We start from the raw sequence: 18259 nt of genomic DNA on the forward strand, positions 1-18259 counted from the left end.
TGCACTACAAAATAAACTACTTTTAACAGTAACGAACATCTACTGACAGCTGTGTTTAGCCTGTCCTTTCGGTACACCGTTAGGTTCTTCGCAAAAATTTCAGCTTACTTATCTTCGGCTTTAGCCAGATTTCAGAGCCTATATCCGTTCTTCCCATGTTCGACCTGCACCCTTTGAGACTGGAGCCCTTTTTGTATTTTCCCGAGACTCTCTAACCTGAAAAACCGCCCACTCCACGCCACACAGCCCCTGCTATCCGTATAGCCGCCTCCTGCGTGTAGTGGACGCCTGACCTATTCAGCTTGTCAGTAGATACAAGACCGTTTCTGAGAATACGACGGTCAAAGTTTTCGAGGTACCTTAAGTGCATTTTAAAGAGTAAATAGTTCAACCGAAGTGGTGAAGCACTTACTAGGGTGGCGGCTTTACACTTTTACACTCCGTGTTTGAAACCCGGTTATTGTTTTTATTTTTGTTTTTGTTTTTCATTTATCTACCCATGTCCGTAGAAGATAACTGCTAGAATGTTTTCCAATATTTGCCGAAATAACGTTTTCCTTGTTCGTCTACTAATTGTCTATTTGGTGAATGAATTTAAAGAAAGACAATAAAAGGATGAGAAAATTATTTGAAGTTGTTTGGTGGTGAGATTCCTGCAGTGTATCGTGATTCGTAATGAATTGCAAGCGTCAGTTTTCGGAAAAATGATCCGTTATGCTTGATTTGTCGTGGAATTATTTCAAATACGCGAGATCTTTAGCAGTGTTAACGATGCTTCTTCCCAAGTGAGATACATATTAGGAAGTGTCACTGTGGCAACTCTGCCTTCTCGCGATGCTCATGGCGCCCAGAATTTCTACGATCGGTTCCATCCAATGGAATGTACCAAATCTTTCTGAAAAATAAACGTTAGAATAAAATGTAACAATTAATATAAGAATGAAATATAAGAGTATGAGGATTTGAAAATATTGTAACGCTTGAAAATGCCACACAATTTATGCTGCACGATAAATTTATGACACTTACTACGAAATCCAATTGTAATTTTACAATTAATATAACTCTCTTGTGTCCCCTAATTTGGTAAGAAAGGTTCATGTAGTAACCTTCTACAAACATGGGTAGACAAATTAAATACAATAAAGTAAAACTTTAAAAAATCGGGTTTCGGAAACGGGGCGCGAAAATGTGAAGTCATGACTCCAGCTACTGTGGCACCGCTTCGGTTCAACCTCCATCTGCCACAAGGTGCATAAATTACGGTAAGAACTTCGACCGTCGTTTTCTCAGAAATAGTCGAGTTTCTACAAATAGACAGCGACATGTGTATTTTCACCCCTCTTGCATTGAGCGAAGTTATTGTAAAATCTGGTGATGGCACTTACCGTGTCCTCCTCGTCAGACTATCTTAACAATTACGATGATAACATTGTTGTTGAACGCGCTAAATACACGCACACACACACATTCCTCAAAATAATCTGTTAGCGACCTCGGTTCCGAAATTTAAATAGTTACTCATAACAAGGAATACTTTAGTCTCTGCTGCACCACAAACTGTGGAAGGGTGCTAGAATGGGTGTAAGAAAAAAGATAAAATGAGGTTTTTATTTGTTTATTTGGTTGTAATAAATAAGTGAATGCGTGTTGAGCATCTAGTGGACGAGACCAAGAGCACGGGCGCCATAGCCGTAGCTGAGGGCAGAGGAGGCATATCCAGCGTATCCGTAGCTCAGTGCTGGAGCGGCAGCGGCGTAGCGGGCGAAGCCGATGGCGGGGGCGGCGATGGCCCGTGCGTATCCCAGGCTGGGGGCGGCGAGGGCACCGGCGTAGCCCAGGGAGGCAGCTCCGTAGCGGGCGTAGCCCAGGGCGGGAGCTCCGTAGCGTGCGTAGCCCAGAGCGGGGGCGGCGTAGGCGGCGGGGGCGGCCAAGACACGGGCCGTCTGTGACACTCTGTACGTGTTGGCAATGGAAGACGCTGCAGGAACGGCTGCAGCCAGAGCTGGTGCGGCTGCGATGGCCGGAGCAGCGGCGATGGCAGGGGCGGCGGCGACTGCGGGGGCGGCGTAGGCGGCGGGGGCGGCCAGGACGCGGGCGGTCTGAGATATTCTGTAAGTGTTGGCAATGGAAGACGCTGCAGGAACGGCTGCAGCGAAAGCGGGGGCGGCTGCGATGGCTGGAGCTGCGGCGATGGCAGGAGCGGCGGCGACTGCGGGGGTGGCGTAGGCGGCGGGGGCGGCCAGGACGCGGGCGGTCTGCGATATTCTGTAGGTGTTGGCAATGGAAGACGCTGCAGGAACGGCTGCACCCAGAGCTGGTGCGGCAGCGATGGCAGGGCCGGCGGCGATGGCGGGGGCGGCAGCGACAGCGGGGGCAGCGTAGGCAGCGGGGGCGGCCAGGACGCGGGCGGTCTGCGATATTCTGTAGGTGTTGGCAATGGAAGACGCTGCAGGAACGGCTGCAGCCAAAGCGGGAGCGGCAGCTATAGCCGGAGCGGCAGCGATGGCAGGAGCGGCGGCGATGGCTGGGGCGGCGGCGACTGCGGGGGCGGCGTAAGCGGCGGGGGCCGCAAGGACGCGGGCGGTCTGCGATATTCTGTACGTGTTGGCAATGGAAGATGCTGCAGGGACAGCAGCAGCGATGGCGGGGGCGGCGAGTGCGGGGGCGGCGATGGCACCGGCGTAGCCGATGGCGGGGGCGGCAGCGATGGCAGGTGCCGCGTAGGCTGCGGGGGCAGCAGCGAAGACGCGTGCGGTCTGGGACACCCTGTAGGTGTTGGCAATGGAAGACGCCGCCGGGACGGCCGCGATGGCGGGGGCGGCGTACCCTCCCAGGTAACCGGCCGAGGCGGCGGCCAACAATGCTGACAGGACAACCTGCACATACATAATAGTCATTACCACCGTTACACCTAAGTTACAGCAGTAACTACATAGTCAGTTAAAAAATACAAGAATATATATATGTTTTTCACTTTGGATGCTTAGCTATGACACTGTGATGTAAATAGCATTTTATTTGCTTCTAAACTGAAGGGGTAGCTTTATATTTCGGAATAATTTATTGTTCCATAAACCAACTTTCAGACCACTGAACATTCATCATTATATAGTGATTGTTGACAAGTTCTGCATACTCTATATTAGTGCATCCTGTAAAAGTTGAAAGTTGTTCACAAAACAGTAGGAAATGTTATGAAGAGATTCTTCCCAAACCAAACAGTATGTCAGAAGATCAATAAATCAGTGTCTCTCAGCACAGGCACAAGGCTGATTCGAAACAGTGCAGTTTGCTCTGATTCTCGAATCATTCTTGCATTCCTTCGATAAAGACAGAAGCTGAGGCAATGAATTAAAATTTGCACTATCGTCAGGACTTGAACCTAGATCTACTGAATATTACGCATATGTGCTAACCACTACACCACCGTAGCATTGTGGCTACAATACTGCAAGGACTGGCTTCCGTAACACAAACGTCAATGCACATCTTCAGCCAATTTTTCTCTTCTTAAATCATTAGTATTGTCGAGACTCTCCGACAGTCTTCTATTCTCCTTCTTAAATTGGGTCACGAAGAAGAGCTTTCAGATATTCGGAATAACTCAAGGTAGAGAATTACAGACAGAAGCAGCTACTACTAAATACTTTTGAAAGATATACAAAGAACTAATTATGACTAGCACTAATCTATTCATACAGATAATTACGTGAATATTTCCTAGAAGGATGTATACACGGTGATTATAATTAAAGTTAAACTTTCAAAACGCTGTAGAAATAACACCACTGGTCAGAATGACATCAAATTGTCCCAGAATGTTATCGGAGAAGAGAGAAAACGTATGGAAGAAGAAAAAAATAGTGTGAAAATTTATCAATAGATGGAGCTGTATGTGTCAGAATATGTAAATGAAAACACCTGTCATGCGCACGACCTGTTGAAGTTGGTATGAACACGCCGGATACACGGCTTTTCCTTTTTTCGCGTCTGCGACATTCGCTATGACTGTCTTAACGCAGAACCGCGCTCTGCTTGTAAGGCTATATTACAAGAATGATGACTCTGCAGAAGTTCCGGACACTGAAGGGTTTGAAAGAATGCTTTGGTCCGATGACTGCCATGGATGGGTCTGGAGAAAATTATTCGGAAATTCGACAAGGCGGGCTCTTTTGGTGTGCATCTGGTAGAGGGAGGAAACGAATGGATCCGACGTCGGTGGAAGCAGTAGCCACAGCAATGCAAGAGGAGACGAGTGGTGGTGTGCAAATATGTAGTGCATGGAGAATTGGCCGAACATTGGACATACTAGTGAGCACGGAGCGTAAAATGCTACGAAACTTCATTTTTTGCTATCCATTCAAAATTACCCATGTGCACAAGTTGCTTCCTGTTGACCTGCCAGCAAGAGAGAGACCTTTGCTTTAGAATTTCTTGCTCGCATCGAAGTGGACAATAACTGGCCGGGGAAGATTTTGTGGACAGACGAAGCCCGTTTCCATCTCATAGGATATGTCAGTACACAGAATTGTAGAATATGGGAAACGGAAAATCCACACGCAAATCAACCAGTACTACTTCGCCCTGAAAAGGTCACTGTGTGGTGTGGGTTTACGGCATCATTTATCATAGGGCCATATTTTGTCGAAAAGACAGGTGATTCCAATCCTGTTACCTGTACCGTCACTGGTAAGCGCTATGACTGTCTTTTGCGCAACAGCGTCATTGCAGCTCTCCAACAGCAATATGGTTCACCTCCCCACAGTTAATTAGCTGCTGAAGCGCCATTTCGGAAATGCTAGAATTATCAGCCGCCATTTCCTTACAGCCTGGGCTTCCAGATCACCTGATCTTAATCCGTGTCTTCTGGCTGTGTGGCTATCTGAAAGATGTGTTCAGTGTTCCGATTGCAAACTTAGCTGCACTGAAGGCACGCATTGCGCAACACATTGTGAATGTAACCCGGAAACACTTCAATCAGTTGTGGAACATGCTGTTTCTCGATTTCAACTTGTAGAAAACTGTGGACAGCATACTGAACATGTTTTGCGCTAGTCGGAGGCAAATTAATACAGAGCCTATTTGAGTTTGATTGATGTTTTTTATGCGGTTTTTAGCATCAGTACTGTTAAAAACCGATGTGATTAATGCGATTTTTGGCCTCAGGACAATTAAAAACCGATTTTTCCATCCGGTGTTATATGACCTTACCGTGGTGGATGAGTTTACGTAACTAACAGTGTCACAACTGTATACTCATGTGTGGTGTCACCGCCAGACACCACACTTGCTAGGTGGTAGCTTTAAATCGGCCGCGGTCCATTAGTACATGTCGGATCCGCGTGTCGCCACTGAGTGATCGCAGACCGAGCGCCACCACACGGCAGGTCTCGAGAGACGGACTAGCACTCGCCCCAGTTGTACGGACGACTTAGCTAGCGATGCACACTGACGAAGCCTCGCTCATTTGCAGAGCAGATAGTTAGAATAGCCTTCAGCTAAGTCAATGGCTACGACCTAGCAAGGCGCCATAGCAATTGATAGTTATCGTATGAAGCATGTCTCATCAAGAACGATGTATACAAATGATGGATTAAAGTTAAGTATTCCAGCAGCTACGTACTTTTCTTTATAGCATTCATTACGTATCCTGTTTCAGACCTATCTCTAGCCTGCGTGAGTTTAACGCGTGCATTCGGCCTCCTCAACCAAGTAGTGTGCGTAGTGTTGGCTAACTGCTAACACTACATCATGCACACTAAATAATATAGTTTAACATCAAACGTACACCTCAGGCATTGTTGTCTGATTCATTTGTCATTTTTAGTCGACTACTATTAAATTATGATGCTGACAGCGCCATCTATTGCTACATTTTGTAACGATTTATTTTTTTCTGCCATACGTTTTCCCCCTTCTCCGATAATATTCCGTTGCAATTTTACGTCATTCTGACCAGTGGTGTTATTTCTACAGTGGTTTGAAAGTTTAACTTTAAATATAATCACCCTGTATCTAAGCTGACAAACTCGAAATTGTTAGGATATTCAGTTTGCCAGTTTCCTATTAGAAACGAAAACAAAAAATAAGCTGTGTCCGTAGGGAAACATCTAAAATATTTCATTTACATGCTTTCGTGAAAACACCATTTAAATTATGAAACAGTCGTACAAAGAAGTAGGCATAATGTACAAAGCTACAACTACAATATCTAAATTAAGAAACATGAGCCAGGACACTCCCTGCACGCTGGGCGCATTTTCTTCGCATGCGTACAATTCGATTTTGTAAACGTCACTACGACCTCTACAGACGTATGCTCTTTTCGCATATAACAGTTTGGACTTCGTAGTTGGCCGGCCGCGGTGGTCTAGCGGTTCTAGGCGCTCAGTCCGGAGCCGCGCGATCGCTACGGTCGCAGGTTCGAATCCTGTCTCGGGCATGGATGTGTGTGATGTCCTTAGGTTAGTTAGGTTTAAGTAGTTCTAAGTTCTAGGGGACTCATGACCACAGATGTTAAGTCCCATAGTGCTCAGAGCCATTTGAACCATTTTTTTAGCTTCGTAGTTGAAAACTGCCCTGCTATGTGTCAAGGACTTCCTTAAAAAAACTGATTCGACTGTACGAGTGTCTTACTAGTAAGGAATAAATGTGTTAAAACTTCACGGATTATGAGGCAATTTTTCATTCATCTCCATGTTTATGACGTAATATTTCTTGGACTATCTGTTGTAGAATGATGTACTTGTGTACATTCGTCGGCATATGTGGATGCTGTCTGAAAAATTTATTGAGAATAAGAGTTAAAAGAAAAGGAGAAACGAGTTTAAACGTCATGCACAATGAAGAAGTTTTTCACGCATCTCATTGTTTGTGACGTCATATCTCTTGAACTACGCCAGGTAGGTTGTTCTTATCCACACTGCGATCGTCACCGGACAGTAAATGATGTGTGTACTTAGTTTGGTTGAAATCGGACCAGTGGTTTTGGGTGAGAACGGAATATTCACACACACACATATTCATTTTCATAATATGTATGGATATAGTAGGAACTTCAAGAGCCACTTAATTCAAATATTAAGATTTACAGATGACGTCCCTGAGTTCAAATATACTCATGAATATTAGAAGGAATGACCAGTGATGTATTCTTTCACCTTGTTGTTGAATATTTGGAGGGAGGGGTTTCAATTTCTTGTTTGACATTTTTATGCAACACTTTATGGGCTTTTGCACCAGAGCGTAAAACTCCTTCCTGAACCCTATATACCAATGTCTAGTTCACATTGAAATTATTTTTACTGCTAGCACTGTGGTTGTGAATTGCAGCGTTCATCCAATATCACTCTTGTTACTAACCACAGACACCATTAGGACAGCGAGTATATTTATTGGTACGAAAGTGTAAGAATCCCTAGCTCCTTGCAGAAGTTTCGCAAGTTGATCGATTATCAACATATTAGAATATTCCTACCGCATGATTCTCTAAATTAATACTTTTCGGCTTTAGCAGCATTTTCCCAGGAGGTTATGGCATAGTACAGTACTGAGTGAAAGTTTGCCAAACATGGCAGAACTGGGCTTTTTAGTTGACTTATCAGCGAGCTGGTGCTATCTAAGAGCTCACTTTATTATCCATCTGCATAACTAAGAACTTCATACACGAAGCCACATCTGGTGTGCGCCAATTGATTACGGGTACCGGTAATTCACTTTGATTTTCATAGCAAACTCAACATTACGACTGTTGATCTGCACATTACTTCTTTCATGAAGCACTATCTTACAAATTCCAAAACTACACAATGATCCGTTAATTTCGTCACATCTACAGTACAATTAGTCTAATTAGGACAAGAAACGCCCACATAAACAAAACCCAGTATGGTGAAGCTTGTGCTAGTCAAGGGAACCGTGAAGGGAAATGGATTCTCCCAACTTGTGCAGAAGCAATCATTACCATTGGTGGCACTCCTTAAATGGAAATTTTTATTGATTTACCTATGGTCATTTTTCACACAAAAGAATGATTGGGAATTTTCCCCATAAAAGCAATCTGAGAAAATGAACATTTTTATGAGAGTACTGATTACTGTTCTTCTTCTGGCATTGAACTTCATATCAACACTGCGAAAGAACACTCATCTATAACAGAATGCTGTAGCGAATATGTTTGATAGTGTGTAGTTCTCCATACGCGTGGAAATCTTGCATCCGAAACCACTGATAACACAATATGGTCTCTTAACAGTTACAATGTTTTGTTATTCCTTGTTTAACAGACTATTTACATTTTCCGGTGACTCAAAATTAAACATAAAATTTAATTTTTACTCTCTATATGTACCTATTACCCCATAAATTTTCTTACATATTTCTTCTACTAATTGAAGTCCGGATTCCCCGTATTCATGTGGCCAGTGGTCCCCTCCTTTCTTGCTTAGAGATGCTCTTCATTCCATGGTTTGACATGCAATCTCTCCTCTTTCATGTTTTCATACGTTCACACCATTGGTTCTTCCTCCACACAATCAAAAATCTAACTTGCGATACCCATTTTCTTCCTGATGACTTCATCTCTGACACTTCCGATCTGCATGGCTCTGCAGACCATCTCCATAAGTACGTCTCAGTTGCCATCACTATTTTCATTAATTGGGATTTAACTCCTCATACTTCTGATTCATATGTCAAAGTGTTTCTAATAATTGTTTTGAAGGTTACTTCTTTTGTTTCCTTTATAAAGTGTTGATCCCATTATATACCATTTAATGTTGCAATAGTGAACTTTCCAGCATCTAACCTTCATTTAATTTTCTTATCTTATTTATCAACTGTTGTGAGTTTTACTCAAAGATGGTTGTACTCGTCAGTGTGTGATGTCGTTCCCATCCTTCTTCCAGAGTCAAATGTTGTTTGTCGTTTTTTTTTCTCCTATTAGCATATACTTTTTTTATTCATTTTGAGAGGAAAAACCCGGTTTTTGTTTCACTCTGATAATTTCCTTTTTATGTCTGGTTCATAATTAGCTGGTCGTCGCCAAATTCTAAAGAATATAAAGTTTGTATCCAAAACTTTTTCCGTGCTTCCTGTCAACAATTCTATAAAACCCAATGTGTTGTCCGTCTTTTGAACTTTTCCTCAATATTTTCAATATCCTCCATCCTTTTGAGCTAATAAGAATGTAACTGTACATAAAATTAAATATCTGAAAGGAAGTAAATCATCCATAGCAGAAAAATACGAGGGGGGAGTTGGAAAACAAGTTTCCCCTGTCGACTGTGGGCAGAGTTGTGTGATATGGGCGAAAGACGACACGGCAGGAGAAAGCGCACGTGTAAGACACGGATACACCATTGGGTAGAGGTCGACCGCCATCAAGCAGATGGCGCTGTCGCAGTGCCTGCGCAAAGAGGAGGCCAGCCGCTCAGTCTTTCCCCGGAGCTGTGAAGAGAAGGTGCGTTTTGGAGTCGTGGCCACAGTCGGAAATGAGAGCTGTTATCCGCTATGAATGGGCACGTGGAGTGTCAGGCACAGATATTCATAACCGCCTTGTTGAGGTGTACGGGTCAGGTGTGATGTCGAGGCAAACGGTGCGGAGATGGTGCCAGCAATTCAATGATGGACGTCAGCAAGTGCAGGACATACCGAGACCTGGAAAGACGCGCACGACCACTACAAATGCAAATGTCAGGAAGGTGGATGACACGATTAAAGCGAACCGGCGTATCACCATCGATTGAGTTAGCAGCAAAACTTGGAATCGGACATGAGCGAGCTCACAAGATCATCGACGACATTCTTCCATACAGGAAGGTGTCAGCACGATAGATGCCCCGCCAGTTGACCCCGACGCACATGGAACAACGCAAGGCGTTAAGCCTGGGACATCACGTGCGTTACCATGCATCAGGCAATGACCTTCTGTTTCGGATTGTGAAGGGGGATGAAACGTGGGTCCACCATTACACTCCCGAATCGAAGGTCGCATCCATGGAGTGGAAACATCTGCCATCACCTGTCCGAAAGAAGTCCAAAAGCACTCCGTCTGCAGGTAAAGTGCTACTCACCGTTTTCTGGGACGCCAAAGGAGTTCTGCTGCTGGAATTTCTGGAGGATGCAACCGTCAATGCTGCGCGGTACTGTGCCACTCTGTCGAAACTGAAAGAGGTGATTCGGAAAAAGCGGCCTGGCCTTCTCAGATCTGGCGTTCTGCTTCTGGACGACAATGCGAGACCACACACGGCGACGGCAACGCAAAACCATATTGCAACTCTTGGTTGGGAGCGCCTACACCATCCGCCTTACAATCCGGATCTCGCACCAAGTGACTTCCATCTGTTTCCTGCCTTGAAGAAGATTCTCGGCGGAAGGCGCTTTTTCAGCAATGCTGACGTCAAACAAGTCGTTCAACGCTTCTACCGTATGCAACGCCCAGATTTATTCCTGCTAGGCTTCTTGAAGCTTATAAAGCGGTATGACGAATGTCTCAATGTACTTGGAAATTATGTAGAAAAATAAAGATATGTCTTATCTTTAATGTCTCATTCTCTTTTTCGTCCTTTCACACACGACTCAGACCACAGTCAACAGGGAAAACTTATTTTCCAACTCCCTCGTATTTAACAACACTAAAATAATAATTGTTCACACTCAAGTATACAGATTATGTACGCATACGTGATACAATTGACGAGAATTGTTGATTTGTTTTAACACACAACCATCGATGACGTTTCCACTGTGTATTTTCCCCTACACGTTCTCCTTTGACTGTGGAACCAAGTAGAAATTAAATAGAAACAAAAAGGCTGAAAAGTGTCAGACGCTTGTACAACATATAACAAAAACGTTCGAAGGTGCGGAAAAATTTTATGTACAGCTGTAATGCATGCAGTGAGACTGACAGCTGTCTCTTGGGAAAGTTGCTATGAGCGTAAGTTGTTGCTGTAAAGTGTAAACTTTTTGTGTTAATAATTAAACTAAATATTAATTTTTGATCATTCGTTCCTGCTCTCTAAGTGCTAAGTTCATTATCATCTATCGTTGGTAAAATGTTCGGCCAGTAGGTTTGGGGCACCTCAAGTATTTGTCCCGATATCTACACTGAAAAGATAAAATACTGGTTAAATGTTTATCCAAGATTAATTTTACAGACCAACTGTACTTCTTTTCAAATGAGTTGATGAACTTTGGTGATTAGAGCAAGATAAATTACATTTACAGCTTGTAGCTTTTATAGTTAAGCCTAGTTCATTACTAACAACTATAATCTTCACAGTTAGAAATTATTCTCTTAGGAGATTGTTTCATAATACTGTTATTCTTAAAACATTTAACTGCTAATGGGAATAATTTTCAGCAAGTCTGTCGATTTTTAAACTTCTCCTAATAACATGATAACAACCACCTCCAGTTTAATCAATGAGGGCTACAAAAACGCTGTCGTCTGTGAAACTAACTGGGATGTAACCTTGACTCAATGAGTGGTGGAATTAGTCTGACCTGTATACCGTTTCCTGTACCTGTTTCTCTTCAGTGAAGGTTCAAAACCCTCTGAGCGTTTTCTATAATTAGTTAACCTTCTTTGTTTCACAGCTGAGCCTACATACGCAGTCCGCATGCATTGTACAATCCATGGAAGAGGATTATTTGTACAAATTACAGTCATTCCCTTTTCTGAACGAAGTTCCCTTTTGCAATGCAGTGTGTGCTGATTTAAAAATTCTTGGCAGACTAAAACTGTGTCCTCACTCTGACCTTCAACCTGGCATTCACAGACACACGCTCAATCGACTGATCCATCCAGGTGAAGTACACACCGAATAACATGGCCAGCAGACGTGCAGTTGATTGGGCCAGTGTGTGGAGAGCAGTAGTGGTGGGGGTTGCGGGAAGGCACCTGTAGGGAAAATGCCAAGCGCTCGTTTTAAACTGAAGCTCATGCTCTCATTTTTTGTAAATATTGAACGGAATCTGTCCACACCCGCACTTGCATGACGACCATTCAAAAAGCCCTGTCACCTCTGCTTTGGTTAGCATCTAAAAAGAACTGCACTGAAAATGCTGGTAAAGCAGCGATTTACTTTTGCCTAACTTGTTAAACATTTGTAACTTTCATATATGTGTCATACGCGGCGAATTTTGAGTAAATTCCACATTTCTCTTGTTGCTGTATGAAAATTTGCTTCTTTTGCCAAAACATAGCAGAGTTTACACGATGTCACCTCACTAACATGTGCAGACGCAGTTGTGAGAGGATTCTGAAACAGTGGTTTATTAAGTGAGGAACTGAGTTGTAAAGTCAGTAGATTATGAAAAAGCAGATACTCAGTACAAAAATAAACGCGTAATTTCTTCACTTGTGTTGTTCCAAAACCTATAGCGTTTCTCGAATCCCCAGATATTGATGGCCGATAAAAATTACTTTCTTTCATCGAAAAAGTTTGTAGTTGTGGAATAATGCGGAAGATGATGAAGTTTTTCATAATAAAAACATGGTAAAACACCCTCCTCTTTCCATGCTATCATTTGCCAAAATCACATTTCTATACCTCAAACCTTATATGAAATATGAGGAATATTGTGGATATTCCACTTTGGCTTTATCACTGGCACGCGCGATCGCAAATAGATGTGCTACGTCAGATCAGTTTTCTCGAAATCGGTGACAGATAGAGACCTCCACCCAAGTCAAAAGAAGAATTAAATATTTTAGGTAAATTTCATAGACAGAAAACATGTTATGTGATATGCGCCAAATGCAGAATCATACTGACCACTATTTTTTATTGTAAAGTTTCTCGAATTTCGCATAGGGTCTTACATGCATGCAAATATCACAATAACTATGACCATTAACGAAATGATGGGCACATCATCATGAAGCTGACTTATAAAGTTATAAGTATAGCAAACATTACATTTTTTATGTCGAATAGTTTCGGGAAAATCGTTTGAGAAAGAGTGAAGGGCGTGTGCCTCAAATGTGAAATTGCGGACTTTCGAACAAACGAACGACCTCGTACAGCGCATTGGTCAGCGTATGCTGTGCGGACTCTACAATACATGGCCAGCCCCCACAGCCTTAATTTCATCAGGACTTGTCACCTACCTATTACAGGGTATGTCTTCCAGGATTTCTCATCCTGCAAGTTACACAAGATACCTCTGGAGTTTGGAAGGGAACAGAAACGTACTGGTGTAAGTAATGCTGTGAAGGCGTGTAGTGAATCGCGCCCTAATAGCGCAATTAGCAGCTCACCTACTCGCGAAAGGTGTTGGTTCTGGATTTGACTCACGGTCCGCCACAAAGTTTTAATAGACTAGGAACTTTGCTCTTCTTTCCTATTCCTGGAACGAGGGGGAAATGATTGCCTGTACATCTCCCTATGAGCCCTAATCTCCGTTCTGTTGTCCTTACTATTCTGACACGAATCAGCATTCGAGGTAATCGAATCGTACTGCAGTCTGTCGTAAATACCGGTTCCCTCAACTTCCTCAGTAGCGGTACCCGCAGAGAATCGTCTTCTTCCGTGCAATGTGTCGTAACACTCTTGAAATTTTATAACCGACCTAGATCCAGGAGCCACTATTAAGGAGGCAACGTTTGAGTGTAAAATAAAAGTTTCTAAATGAGCGTCCGGAGTATGTACAACTATGCTTCTGCTATCGGAGTCAGCTTCAATAAGAAGTCTGGCCCTGTGATATCATCACGGTCTCATATTACTCAGCGTATACGTTATCATCCTGCTGAAGAACACCTGAAATAGGCATTAAAACTGTGGAATATTTTACGTCGCTTCTAAGTAAATCGACAAGAATTTTATCGAAATTCCGAAGAGTGGTATATACGAGGTGACTTCAGAACGTAATTTGCGCATTGTTATGGCAGGTGTCAAAGTGACACAGAAAATGGGATCATTTTTCAACATAGTCATCAAATCTCTATAAACAATGGCCGAAACATTCCATCAGTTGTTCAGTTTCTCAGTACAGAAATCCGCTCATTGATAACGTAGCCATTAGAAAACCTCTGAGTCAACATCTTCAAAGTTGGAAAGTTTCTTTTCCTCTGGATGTTCTTCCATCTTGAGGAAAAGATGGGTATCGTATTGTAGCAGATCGGGACTTCCCAAACAACAACGACTTGTTCTTAGTCCATAGCACCAGAACGTCTCAGTAAATCTGTACGCCATTTAGACATTTGCCAACGAAAATCGTAATGTCCCACATACTATATCTTTGGAGTACGTGTCCAGTTGCCGCACAATTTCAATTGCCCACTGTGATGCTCTTCTTATCTTTACCACAGTAGAATTGTGGTAGCAGGATACCCGGAGTAAACTGACCTATGACAATGCGCCATTTTCATTGTGCAATGGTCTCGTTAGTCTGGGACGACATGTGCAGGTTACTTCCAGAAGTCTCTAGGTACCTGTTGCTCTGTATGTCCACTCATTTAGCATGAAGACGCTGGATCTTTAATCACAAGTCGATGATTTGACATCAGATATGAATATCGCCTTTAAGAATACATTTTCGTAATCCGTGTTCTGGAGACCTATTCCAAACCCATGGCCCTAAAAGGCTTCGATGAAGGTCACTGGTAAGATGAGAATGTCGTAGTGAACACTGAACGGCGATGCCATCAACTCAGCGGCTTACTGCGCGGTCAGTGGGAACATCCAGGCCAGGTCCCAGCTTGCGGCAGCGATGCAGCGCCAGAACTTACCAGAGTGTACATGTTGTCGGCTGGTGATGCAAGTGTGACCTGCCCTACGCAGCTGCGGGTATATATAGCAAACAGCCGCGCGTCCGACGGCCCGGGCACCCCCTTCCCCTCGGAGAAGCCAAAGAGCGCGGACTGGTTTCCAAAGTGTCGCGCAGCCACAGTAGATCCTGTCGGAGCAGGCACCTTTCGAGTAAGCACCCGTTGCTCAATGCACATAAACTCCGCTGCTTGATAGAAGTAAGTCACCTTTCTGTGTCCTTGAACTGAGAACTCCTCATGATGCAAAAGGTAAATTCTTGCCTTCTGGTCGTGACAGCACCAAGAGGAGCAACGTTTTCCAAACCATGTTACTGATACTCTTATATTTAAATGAAAATGGATACAATATCGACTGAATTAAAAACCAAATATTTCAATTAAAATAAAGCAATATTTTTGACTTGTCTGCACATGAGGAAGTAACGCTCAAGGCTTTTTTATTTCTACATCTACATCAACATCAACATACATACTATGCAAGCCACCATATGGCATGCGGCGGAGGGAACTTTGTATCACTGCTAGGCATTCCTTTTCCTATTCCATACACAAACTGTGAGAGGGGGGGGGGGGATATGCCTTCGCTCGAGCCCTAATTTTTCTTATACCGTTTTCGCGGTCATTGCGCAAAATGTGTACAGCCGTAGAATCGTTCTGCAGTCAGCCCAAAATATCTGTTCTATAAATTTTCTAGGCTTTCGTTGAAAGATAGTCGTCTTCCTCCAGATATTCCTGTTTGAGTTCAGGGAACATTTCCGTAATATCTGCGTATCGATAGAGCCCACGCATGAAAAATACAGCTACTTTTAATCAGTACTTCAAGACGTCATCGTACTACTGTTCTATACGCTGTGTCCTTCAAAAAACAACCATACTTCCCTATGCAAAAGATGGCGGCAAGTGATGATAGCAGAGTATGTGAATCATGCAATAAATCAGTAAGATATAAGTGAGATTTGTGTACTATGGTGTGTGAACATTTTTCATAGTGAATATGTTGATGTTACCAACAGTGAAGTGCCGGTCGCTGTGGCCGAGCGGTTCTAGGCGCTTCAGTCCGGAACCGCACTGTTGCTGCGGTCACATGTTCGAATCCTGCCTTGGGCATGGATGTATTGTGATGTCCTTAGGTTAGTTATGTTTGTTGCTGTTGTTGTGGTCTTCAGTCCTCAGACTGGTTTGATGCAGCTCTCCATGCTACTCTAACCTGTGCAAGCTTCTTCATCTCCCAGTACCTACTGCAACCTACATCCTTCTGAATATGCTTGGTGTATTCATCTCTTCGTCTCCCTCTACGATTTTCACCCTCCACGCTGCCCTCCAATACTAAATTGGTAATCCCTTGATGCCTCAGAACATGTCCTACCAACCGATCCCTCCTTCTAGTCAAGTTGTGCCACAATCTTCTCCTCAATCCTATTCAACACCTCCTCATTAGTTATGTGATCTACCCATCTAATCTTCAGCATTCTTCTGTAGCACCACATTTCGAAAGCATCTATTCTCTTCTTATCTAAACTATTTACCGTCCTTGTTTCACTTCCATACATGGCTACACTCCATACAAATACTTTCAGAAACGACTTCCTGACACTTAAATCTATACACGATGTTAACAAATTTCTCTTCTTCAGAAACGCTTTCCTTCCCATTTCCAGTCTACATTTTATATCCTCTCTACTTCGACCATCATCAGTTACTTTGCCCCCCCCAAATAGAAAAACCCCTTTACAACTTTAAGTGTCTCATTTCCTAATCTAATACCCTCAACATCACCAGACTTAATTCGACTACATTCCTTAATCCTGGTTCTGCTTTTGTTGATTTTCATCTTATATCCTCCCTTCAAGACACTATCCATTCCGTTCAACTGCTCTTCAAGTCCTTTGCTGTCTCTGACAGAATTACAATGTCATCGGCGAACCTCAAAGTTTTTATTTCTTCTCCATGGATTTTAATACCTACTCCGAATTTTTCTTTTGTTTCCTTCACTGCTTGCTCAATATACAGATTGAATAACATCGGGGAGAGCCTACAACCCTGTCTCACTCCCTTCCCAACCACTGATTCCCTTTCATGCCCCTCAACTCTTACAGCTGCCATTTGGTTTCTATACAAATTGGAAATAGCCTTTCGCTCCCTATATTTTACCCCTTCCACCTTCAAAACTTGAAAGAGAGTATTCCCGTCAACATTGTCAAAAGCTTTCTCTAAGTCTACAAATGCTGGAAATGTGGGTTTGCTTGCCTTTCCTTAATCTAGCTTCTAAGATAAGCCGTAGGGTCAGTATTGCCTCACGTGTTCCAGTATTTCTACGGAATCCAAACTGATCTTCCCCGACGTCTGCTTCTACTAGTTCTTCCATTCGTCTGTACAGAATTAGCGTTAGTATTTTGCAGCCGTGACTTATTAAACTGATAGTTCGGTAATTTTCACATCTGCCAACACCTGCTTTCTTTGGGATTGGAATTACTATATTCTTCTTGAAGTCTGAGGGTATTTCGCCTGTCTCATGCATTTTGTTAACCAGATGGTAGAGTTTGATCAGGTCTGGCTCTCCCAAGGCCGTCAGTAGTTCTAATGGAATGTTGTCTACTCCCGGGGCCTTGTTTCGACTCAGGTCTTTCAGTGCTCTGTCAAACTCTTCACACGGTATCATATCTCCCACTTCATGTTCATCTACATCCTCTTCCATTTCCATAATATTGTCCTCAAGTACATCGCGCTTGTATAGACCCTCTATATACTCCTTCCACCTTTCTGCTTTCCCTTCTTTGCTTAGAACTGGGTTTCCATCTGAGCTTTTGATATTCATACAAGTGGTTCTCTTTTCTCCAAAGGTCTCTTTAATTTTCCTGTAGGCAGTATCTATCTTACCCCTAGTGAGATAAGCCTCTACATCCTTACATTTATCCTCTAGCCATCCCTGCTTAGCCATTTTGCACTTCCTGTCGATCTCATTTTTGAGACGTTTGCATTCCTTTCCGACTGCTTCATTTACTGCATTTTTATACTTTCTCCTTTCATCAATTAAATTCAATATTTTTTCTGTTACCCAAGGATTTCTACTAGCCCTCGTCTTTTTACCTACTTGATCCTCTGCTGCCTTCACTACTTCATCCCTCAGAGCTACCCATTCTTCTTCTACTGTATTTATTTCCCTCATTCCTGTCAGTTGTTCCCTTACGCTCTCCTTGAAACTCTGTACAACCTCTGCTTTAGTCAGTTTATCCAGGTCCCATCTCCTTAAATTCCTCCTTTTTGCAGTTTCTTCAGTTTTAATCTACGGTTCATAACCAATAGATTGTGGTCGGAGCCAACATCTGCCCCTGGAAATGTCTTACAATTTACAACCTGGTTTCTAAATCTCTGTCTTACGATTATATAATCTATCTGATACCTTCTAGTATCTCCACGCTTCTTCCATGTATACAATCTTCTTTTATGATTCTTGAACCAAGTGTTAGCTATGATTAAGTT

At 43.1% G+C, this 18259-nt stretch overlaps 1 protein-coding gene across 1 annotated transcript; it reads right to left on the bottom strand.

Moving 5' to 3' along the window:
* Positions 1 to 1638: 1638 nt before the first annotated feature.
* On the bottom strand, positions 1639 to 14762 carry LOC126252867 (calphotin-like). Its single transcript, XM_049953822.1, has 2 exons — positions 14741 to 14762; positions 1639 to 2879 (listed from the first exon to the last, which is right to left on the bottom strand). Exons 1-2 carry the CDS (start codon positions 14750 to 14752, stop codon positions 1659 to 1661), a joined length of 1233 nt encoding a protein of 410 aa, XP_049809779.1. The 5' UTR covers positions 14753 to 14762; the 3' UTR covers positions 1639 to 1658.
* Positions 14763 to 18259: the final 3497 nt, after the last annotated feature.

Source organism: Schistocerca nitens, chromosome 4, assembly GCF_023898315.1.
Source record: "Schistocerca nitens isolate TAMUIC-IGC-003100 chromosome 4, iqSchNite1.1, whole genome shotgun sequence".
NCBI lineage: Eukaryota > Metazoa > Arthropoda > Insecta > Orthoptera > Acrididae > Schistocerca > Schistocerca nitens.